The sequence below is a fragment of the Cyprinus carpio genome, chromosome B24 (genome assembly GCF_018340385.1).
Source record: "Cyprinus carpio isolate SPL01 chromosome B24, ASM1834038v1, whole genome shotgun sequence".
Lineage (NCBI taxonomy): Eukaryota > Metazoa > Chordata > Actinopteri > Cypriniformes > Cyprinidae > Cyprinus > Cyprinus carpio.
Window position 1 is genome coordinate 8718624 of NC_056620.1, and position 10280 is coordinate 8728903.

Here is a 10280-nt window from a genome sequence, read left to right on the forward strand (position 1 = left end):
GACTGGTTTCCTTTGCTGAAGTATGGAAACTTTGCTTCCGAGACTAGCATATCTCAGAGGCGCGCACACTGTGCATACGTACTGCGTCATCCGCCGCTTGACAACTTGTGGGCTGTTCAACTGCAGCACCCACTGACTGCAATGGTAGAGCTTGGAATAGCCAGGACAATTCATATACACCTAGGATGCCTCGAGGGTGAGTAAAACAGTCTAATTTAAATTTTTGGGTGAACTAACCCTTTAAAGAAATAAGGGTCACACTTTATTTTAAGGTCCAATTCTCGCTATTAACAAACCATTAAAGGGTTACTCCACCGCAAAATGAAAATTTTGTCATTAATCACTTACCCCCATGTCGTTCCAAACCCGTAAAAGCTTCTATCGTCTTCGGAACACAATTTACGATATTTTGGATGAAAACCGGTGGACTTGAGACTGTCCCATAGACTGCCAAATAAATAACAGTGTCAGGGTCCAGAAAAGTATGAAAAGCATCGTCAGAATAGTCCATCTGCCATCAGTGATTCAACCGTAACATTATGAATCGATGAGAATACTTTTTGTACACGAAGAAAACAAAAATATTGACTTTATTCAACAAATCCTATCCTCTGTGTCTCTCCAAATCAGCATAGCGCCATTTTGACAAATCTGAGCAGTACGCAGGCGGCTTACGCTCTTCTGTGTCAACTCAAACACAACTATTAAAAAAGGTTCAAACATTCACTAATGCTCCAAAAGGAAACACGATGCATTAAGAGCCAGGGGTTGAAAACTTTTGGAATTTGAAGATCAAGGTAAATTGTACTTAATTTGTCTTCTGGGAAACATGTAAGTATCTTCTGTTGCTTTCAAAGGGCAGTACTAAATGAAAAAAAAAAAAAAAAAAAATTCAACAAAAGAAAAATTTGGACATCTTCATCCTGGCAAAAGTTTTCACCCCCCAGCTCTTTGTGCATTGTGGTTCCTTCTGGATCATCAGTTTTGTTTGAGTTGTGTTGTTCAGTTTTTGTTATGAGGTTTTGTTTTTATTCATTCTTTTATTGTTTGTTTTAGTTTTGTTGTACTGGTTCATCTCAAACTGCTGTTATTCCTTAGTGTATATTTAGAATTTTAACATTTACCTACATGTCTCATTTCTTTTTTCTTGCTTTCTCGATATGTGATGAGATGTGATGTACACTCCCTCGCCCTGCCCTGCTTTCCTCCAAACCGCTGTCCTCTCCTCACACTCCATTCTCAGCATGCGCTCTTAAAATCCGCTTGTCTCAAGCTATGTTTTGACTGGGAGGAGAAAAGTGTGCTTCCATGGCCATTTTTAATCAGCTCCTCTGCCCTGCCAAGCTGACTAAAGCAGATGGAGGTCATTACCGTATGGCAAATCTGCTCAATTTACTCTACATACTGCTGCAGCTTGAGTCGCCAGCCTGAAAATTCCCCCTCTTTCTCACTCCGATGACTATACTGGCTTGACTATGTAAAACCCAAAAACTCTTGGTTTCTCAAATCCATATGGAAATAAATAAGTTGACAGACAAAGCTACCCTCTGTTTACCTTCAGATGGGATTGATTACTGCAATTTTCTAAATGAGCCAATAAAAATAAAGCTGAAAAAAACCCAAATTGTCTGAACTCTCAGAGCAGACCTAATTCAGACTTAATTCAGTTCATCAGCTGTTGTTGATACATTGATCTAAGTCCACATCACCAAACCATTTCTTTTTTCTTTCCATTGCTCTTTCAACATGCAGTAGGAGTTTCTTGTACGATTTTGCAATACTAGCAACAGCAAGACATGAATCACTTCAAGGGCAGCTCTGTTTGGTTTTGTTTATATGTATATTTTAAGACTTGTAATTGAGATCAGGATTAAAAATTTGGTTGATGTGGACAGACTGAGATCATACCGTACCTCAACCATAAACTCATTTATTGCTGCTGGGCTGACTCTTATGTAATATAATTATTCTAACATGCTGCTGTGTACTGTATTGCCTCAATAGAGCAATGGAGAAACTGAGAACAGGAATTGTGGGTTAAGAACAGCTTCTCAAGTCATCAAGCTGTCTACTGAGGCTTAAGACATCACCGTATGTTAGTAAAGAACATAGAGAAACTTTAGATAAGCCTTATGTAAGAGTGTGCCTTTTGTGTAGCCTGGAGTATGTTTGTGTCTGAGAAATTAGTTTGAGATTATGCATTAAATAACATTTATTAGTTAATTGGGTTATATATGGTACAAGATGTTTTATGTTGTTTGATGGAAGGATTGATTCGTAGTTCGGGTCTACAAAGCAGTATGAATCAATATGTTAGAATCTAAACAGTATATTGTGTAAAACAAACAGCATGCAGTCATGTATTTTTTATGGGCTGTTTTACAGTATACAACACTTGGTTAAAAATATAAAGTCGACATTATTATTAATAATGCTAATATAGCTAATCAGTGGGGAAAAAATATGATTGTTAAACAATCTATTGCACTCAATAAGAACCTAATTGACCCTAACTGACCATTGTGTGACTCTACAGAAGCAGCGCTGCATAGTCTATTGAGAGCACTCACTAGTGAGACATACGATGAGACTCCCACACTGTGGTGTGGGGGGAGAGCAATTGCTTGAAAAGTTGTTTGATGTGATGCTGTTCTTAATGTTGTTTTTTGATGTGAAGGTGAGGACCATATACCTCAATATTATACCTCAATAAAAAATCCCTTGTTACATGATGGTAATGTTTTTTTGTTATCATTATTTATTTTTTGGTTGCAGTCTTTGCAGAAATGAAAGTCCATTTTACATGATACAGGATTATCTTGTTCATTTCCCTGTTTAAGTCAGTCGTTGAATCAATTTGCATTTAAATTCACGTTTATTTAAATGTTTATTTAGCATTGGATGTGTACTGATACTAAGGAGCTGACACAATACAGGTCAAAAGTAATTTGTTTGAATCTCACTAAACCTGTCAAGAACATGTTTGAGTCCAATAATAAGAAATAAAAATTATATTTCTATTTAAAGAAAATGATGCCATGAAGTCTTGTTGTTGAATCCTTAAAATGTTTAGTATTTATTAAAAAGATTAAGAATTATTCTTATCACCATATATATGCACACATTATGGTAGTATTTTATATTATAATATTGTTAGTATTATATTTAATTTAATTTATGCTGGATTAAACCAAAATAATATATTGCAGTATTGAGAATTTTATGAGAATATCTAATGAGAATATAAGTAATTATAGAAAAAAATAGTATACATAATGTTTAATTCTTAAACATGCCTCATTTTCTTTATATAAAATATGAGGTCCATGAGTAGAAATCATTCATTAATGTTCTGTAGTCAAATGAAATGCATGCTTAAAAGATGAGCTCGCCATGTAAGTCATCAGAATTATAACATGCAGCCTGCTGTTACACATTACCATGCGATTGATGAGACTAACCAGGATGTGATGCCTTAACAAGCTTCCACTTCTCTCTAATGACATGCTAATTGTGATAAGAAACCAGCTAATGAGAAAATAATTACTTTCCAATTGCACATGTCAGGTGCTTTCCCGACATTTAAGATCACAAGAAAATTAGCTTTTGATCTTTTGCTCTCCTCATTCTCTTATTCCCATCTTAAACACCTGCTGTTTCTTTTACACTAAATTAATAATGCAGATCGGACACTTAAAAGTGTACGTATATGTCAAGACTGCAGCATGCTGAGCTATAGTGCTTTTACACACTCCTGTGACCATGTCAGAACCTCAGGCACTCAGACAACCATAAATGACTGAACAGTAAACCACCTCATTTGTCTCGGGTTATGTGTCCAAAGAAATCAAATATTGTTTCGTCTAGCTGTTTTCTTATTCACCTCAGCACCAACACTAGCGCCTTTATATCCTGCTCTTCCTAATGCAAACACTCACATATACCCTGATGCCCTGCGGCATGGAGCTGGGATGTCCCAATTAAAAAGCCCCCCCCACAGATGGGGTTTGCTAAATGCGAGAAGGTAGGGGGTGTAAGGTGGCATGCCAACCTCCATCCAACCATGCCCTCCTTTCAGCTTGGCGCAGTGACCTACTTCAGCCCGCCAATGCCGTAGCACCATACGCTGCAGGGATAGGATGGGCTGTCTGGTCTGTCAGTAAATCGACTGCATTAGTTTTGTTGACAAGGATGTCATTTCAGGATATTGTTTTGATTTCTTCTGAGAGCTATCCACATAACCATCATCAGTCCTGTAAAGCCTATTGTATTGTTTAATGCATTTATTTCTAAAGTCTATAAATGATCAAAACTTTGCTGAAAAACCTTGAGAATCAAACAAACAGCACATGCAAACTCATATATACAGTATCTAAAGGTTATATAGGGATATAAGTCTAAAGATTCAACGAACTGTTAAATTTCAAAAACATGAGGTTTTTCTGACTTATTTCATATTTTCATAATTAAAGTTGACCTCTGCTCTATCAAATCCTAAAGAGTAAATTCTTCTCCCTGACCTTTGTCCTCTAACCCGTCTCCGCTGTCATCTTGACAAGCACCCCCCTTCTTTGTAACTGAATTTGTCACTGAACCCTAAATTGAACATGACTCTTCATTAAAGCATGTTTATCCATCTGTCACAAGATACAAATCTTTTGTGCTGTGCTTTTGGTTTAAATAGTACTTCTATAGGGTATGTATGGGTCCCAGACAGTCTCAGTCCTGTCAGATAAAGGTTGCTCTGATTACCTAAAGGAACTGGTGTAGTCATTTATGTAAAGCTTTAGCTAATCCTGTAAGTGTTCTTTGCATTCTAGACTACAAGACTGTATTTGTTTACTTCAGTCCTGTCACACCAGCAATTACCTGGAGATTTGCCTCCCTTTGAAACACCTTACACAATTTAATTTGATTAATAGTTTTTAAGGCAAGCATCACTATTACTATTGTTCATACTTAGAGTTATGAGTTGTTTAAAAGCCCATAACTCTGAGTATTAAACTTTGCTATGTAACTTTGAGAGGTGTGCTATTATTTTTCTAAGGGATAAGACTTACAATTTCTGCCTGGCAGACGATAAAACAGATAAAAATAATCCCATAGATTTAAATTTAACCACATTTAGAGACCTGAAAGAGACTTGGTGGCTAGTAAGTAACCTACAGTACAGCAACATGGCAATGCTTTAGCAACTACACAGCTAAAAACAAATATGTGACCCTGGACCACAAAACCAGTCTTAAGTAGCACAGGTATATTGGTAGTAATAGCCAACAAATTATCAATTTTTCTTTTATGACAAAAATCATTAGGATATTAAGTAAAGATCATGTTTCATGAAGATATTTTGTAAATTTCCTACCATAAATATTTCCTTTACATAAAGGACTTCATTTAGACAGCTTTGAAGGCGATCTTCTCAATATTTTGATTTCAGATTCCAGATTTTCAAATAGTTGTATCTTGGCCAAATATTGTCCTATCATAACAAACCATACACCAATGGAAAGCTTATTTATTCAGCTGTCATAAATCAGAAAATCGACCCTTATGACTGGTTTTGTCTGACCCCAAACTTTTGAATGGTAGTCTAGATAAACTTTTCATTATTTTGCAGATGACAAATCCTGCCATTCAGAATGACTTCAGTTATTACAGGAGGACCCTGAGCCGCATGAGGATCAATAACGTTCCTGTGAGTTTTCTCAAGAATTGAAACTGCCACCTCTCTATGGCTGTGAACCCCACATCCCCCACCCTCTCTCTTTTTCTCTTTCTATTCACCTTTCTGTGGACTACACTTCTGTCTTTACTTAACATCTTTTATCCACACTTGTTTTTTTTTTACTTTTAATGTAAAAATACGCCTTTGACAAGCAGCTCTTGATTTTATATAAACCCCTTTCACATAACTAACACACTTCCTTTTGTTTCTTACTCACATACTCAAGCACTCAGCCACTTGCACATACCAGCCCTCAGGGGACTGTTGAGGACCCAAACAGAAAATGGCCTCCCACTGGGAGAGTGAGTGAGTTCTGAGATGCTCACTGAAGTGCATTGAGGTGCACCAATATAGTGTGGCACCTGATCTGTGGTCAGCTTTTGTGCCTGTCCTCCCCAGAGATGCCCTGCCCTCCTAGGACTAAATATCTGATCTGAGAGCGGGTCACATACATAGCCCTGGGGGACACCGTGCAGTCTGCATACCTTGTTTAGTGAAGTGGCGCTGGTTTTCCCCTCATATTCTCCCAGCCTGAATTCAGTAGCCCCACCATGGTTCCCCAGGGCCCTACTACTGTAAGAGAGCTAAATAAATCACTCCAGCTAGCACTCTCTACATCTGCACTAATAGTTTAAACTATTGTTTAATGTATGAATGTATTTTTAGACTTGACACACCAGAATGTGCAGGTGTATGCAGTTTACTGTAAGATTAAACCGCTTTCTTAAAAACAAATTTGTTATTGTCTGGCTGCCCTCATTTTGATGATGCTTTTGCTTGTTTGAAAAGCGTTTTCAAGTAACCCTTTTATTCAGTAGAATAAAGTAAGTAAATTAAGATGAATAATTAAAAATCTTTTCTGAGAAATTAAATCTATCACATATTTTGCAAAAGAACTAAAGCTTAATTTCCTTTTCTATGTCTGGGGATGTCTTTACTTTTCCCATCCTTGTCCAATTTGCTGTTTCTCCCATTTATCGAAAAGAAAAAGAAAAATCTTTGTTCTCCTTGCTTTACTCCATTAATAATGTTTTTGGTGTCTGTCCATGTAGGCAGAGGGAGAAAACGAGGTGAATAATGAACTGGCCAATCGGATATCTCTATTTTATGCTGATGCCACACCCATGCTAAAGACATTAAGTGATGGCACAACAAAATTTGTATCTGAGGTAAACAAAAATATTTCAAATGAGTTGTCAGTGACATTTTCAAAAAATAACTTAAAAATAAATAAAGAAATAATTTTTTACCTTTGCTCAACAGAATAAAAACTTGCCCATTGAAAACACAACAGATGTATTAAGCACCATGGCGAGTGTGTGCAAAGTTATGTTGGAAACCCCGTAAGTCTGCCATTTTCTCATCTGTCTGATGATACCATAAAATCTGTGGTGTATTAAAAAAATAAAAAAAAATCAGTAGGTAAATATAAAAAAAAAATAAAAAAATTGAAAAAAAGATTTGCTTATTCTATATTTTTTTGGATACAGAGAGTATCGCAGCCGCTTCAGCAGTGAGGAGACCGTTTCCTTCTGTCTGCGTGTCATGGTGGGGGTCATTATCCTCTACGACTATGTCCATCCTGTCGGCGCATTTGTGAAGTCCTCCAAAATAGACGTGAGTGAAACCATCATCTCCTGTTACTGCAAACCCATCTCTGAAGTTTTTTCCCCTCCTGCTAGGCACTAACACTCACTGACTCATAATCATAGTGCTTATAAAACGTGGCCATGTTTCTGTCACAGCATCATGACTCATGAGGTAGAGTGCTGTCATTACTCTGCCACACTAACCATGGTTGCTTTTTTCCCCAAACAGATGAAAGGCTGCATTAAAGTGCTCAGAGATCAGCCACCAAATAGTGTGGAAGGTCTTCTAAATGCTCTCAGGTAAAAAAAAAAAATAATAAATAAATTCATGAATATTATCATATAAAATCTTATCATATTAATCAGCTGCACTTTTCCATGAAGACACAATTTGATTTTTTCCTCATATTTTCTTTAGTGGTTTAATATGAGGAATATTCCATGACATATGCACTTTGAGGCATCAGGGGCCCATGATGGGCATATGAACAAGATTTTGTTCTGTTCTTTTGTTTTTGCTGTTTTTTTGTTTGTTTGTTTGTTATTTTAGCACTGCTTGCTTTTTTGCATCAGTGCTAAAGAAAGCTTGACACAACACTGCAAGATTCTGTAGTAAATATAATTATTACTTAATGTCTTCTGTGCAGGTACACAACAAAACATCTTAATGATGAGTCAACCACTAAGACCATTAAAAGCATGCTGCAGTAGCAACAAAACTCTGGGACACACCACTGGCCTCAAGCAGATGCTCAGGAGATGCACATACTGTACCTGTAGACTCTCTCTCCTGGACTGAAGCGATGCACAGAATGTTTTTCCTTTTTTTTTCTTTTTTTTAATTAAACTGGGGGAAAAAATCAGACAAAAGCTTCTCTAATCTTTCCTGGTCTTTTTACAAAGCAGATGTGTGGTTTTCTGTGCCAAAATGGTTTTGCTGAAATCCCTTGTTTATAATGTTCCTGAAATACAGCCATTCTATTGATGGCAGCTATGAAAGCATTGTTAGATTATATTTGTGGTAAATGTTTTAATTTAGCTTGTTTCCCTATAAAGGAAGGGTGAGTGTTTTGACTTGAATATAAAATATCTATATATTATCTATATGATCTAGATACAATTATATAAAAAAGAGAGAAGTATATTATTATTATTATTAATTCTTTTTTTTTTTAGAATTAATATTTAATGTTACATCCACTGCATGGCAAATTGATTACATGTCTTCTGTTTAAAAGAAAACGCAAAAGGTGTTTAAATTAAATGTTTTGAAATGGTACTTAGAGATTAAAAATGGAGGTTAATATTTTTTTTTCAAGTTTTATATTTTTTATAGGTCTTGATTTATGCATTTTTTCCCTGTAGGTGTTATAATTTTCTGTTTTTTTTTTTTTTTTTTTTTTTTTTTTTTTTGATTTTTTTTTTTTTTTTTTTTTACTGTGATAGTTTGTAATCTGTGTCAGATGTGATGACAACATGATCTTAAGAGGAAATAAAATGCTTTCATTTTTATAATGATGTTTACGTTTTTAAATAAGGTGTATGCAAATGAGCAGAACATTCTGGTTTTATGCAAATCAGATGTGGCGTTATGCGTGATGTTTAAAATTTGAAATTCTGGTTAACAGAATTGCAGATTGCACAAGACTGAATCAACACATCACCATTTATATCTTGAAATATTAATAAATAAAATAAGGACGGTTTATGTAAAATAGATTATGCCACCATATCTGATTTCAGTGGGAAAAGATTTATAGGATTATGCAAACGTTTGTTCAGAAAACATTGAAAAATAGAGAATAATGTATGTAGATTTTGTGATGGATCAAAATAATTTCTGCATCACTTCACCCAGTCAGATTGAAACTGATATGACAATTTATTGTGTGATGTATGTTTGTCTAAAAAGTCTGTTAATGTGTTGTCCATTGAAGATCTGCTCTCTTCTCTCTTATCTGTTCTAAATGGCAGGAATCACCTGCCAGTTTCAACACGCTTGCAATCAAGGATTCACAGGCTGTGAGAAGGGTGTGGCTATAGTAATTCTGCAGTAAGGGCTTGTATGAAGGTCAGGAAGGATGGCGAAAGGCACTGCAGGGCTCTCTGCATTCTGTGAGTGAAACTCGGGGTTGTGGAGTGTGAGTGAGAGAGAGTTTTAGGGTGTGTCCTGTATCCATGCAGCACTGCTGGATTGAGGGACCAAGAATGCTGATGTTGAAAAAGAGTTCAGGAAAGCAGGTCATGAAATGGGTGGGTCTGCAGCTAAAATGCTTTATACAACAAATGATGAACATTTCAATTTGGCTGGTGTGTGAATTTTGGGTGGCAATGAAATGCATCACTGTATATTTATGTATGTATACCTGTGCTGACAAAATGAGTTGGAATGTGCACAGGCTAATTTTGAGCTACAGACAAAAAAGTTCATATGTCGATTTTGGTCGAATTTCAGGTTTTCACAAAATTGAGTTCCTTGAGCCCTCATCTAGCAATACCAATGCTCCAAATAGTAATTAAACCTCTAAAATTATCTTTATTTGTATGTGTTCTGAGGAGTACCTTTTTCTTTGCTTGCTTAATGCACTGACGCTGACTGACATAAGAATCGCGCAGATAAAGGTGCTTCCGTCAGTGCATGATCCCGATAAATATACACATACACAGAATTACAGGATATAACAGGCTATTCAAGCATACATAATCTGTTATGTCTTAAGTGAATGTTTGGGGAACTGTTGGGGAAAAACATCTGGGCCTGTATTCACAAAACATTTTATCTTACCGCTAAGAGTTCTCCTAAATAGCAGTAAATGTTTTTTAGCTAAGAGTTTTCTTTTAAAAACCTATTCACAAAGCTGTTGAGACAAACTTTCACTAAGAAATAGAGAGAAGTCTTAAAGGGGTCATAGGATGCTACAGTACATGCAATTTTACAAGTTGTTTGCACTGAAATGTGTGTT

General features: G+C 36.1%; 1 protein-coding gene across 1 annotated transcript in view; it reads left to right on the forward strand.

Annotated features, from left to right (window-relative positions):
- Window positions 1–8726, forward strand: part of LOC109094102 (CYFIP-related Rac1 interactor B) — a 53776-nt gene extending 45050 nt beyond the window's left edge. The window contains 8 exon segments of the mRNA XM_042751695.1: window positions 2537–2589; window positions 2591–2677; window positions 5621–5698; window positions 6781–6897; window positions 6992–7071; window positions 7219–7345; window positions 7547–7617; window positions 7965–8726. Of these exon segments, the coding sequence (XP_042607629.1) occupies window positions 2537–2589; window positions 2591–2677; window positions 5621–5698; window positions 6781–6897; window positions 6992–7071; window positions 7219–7345; window positions 7547–7617; window positions 7965–8028 (677 nt within the window). The 3' untranslated portion in view covers window positions 8029–8726.
- Window positions 8727–10280: the final 1554 nt, after the last annotated feature.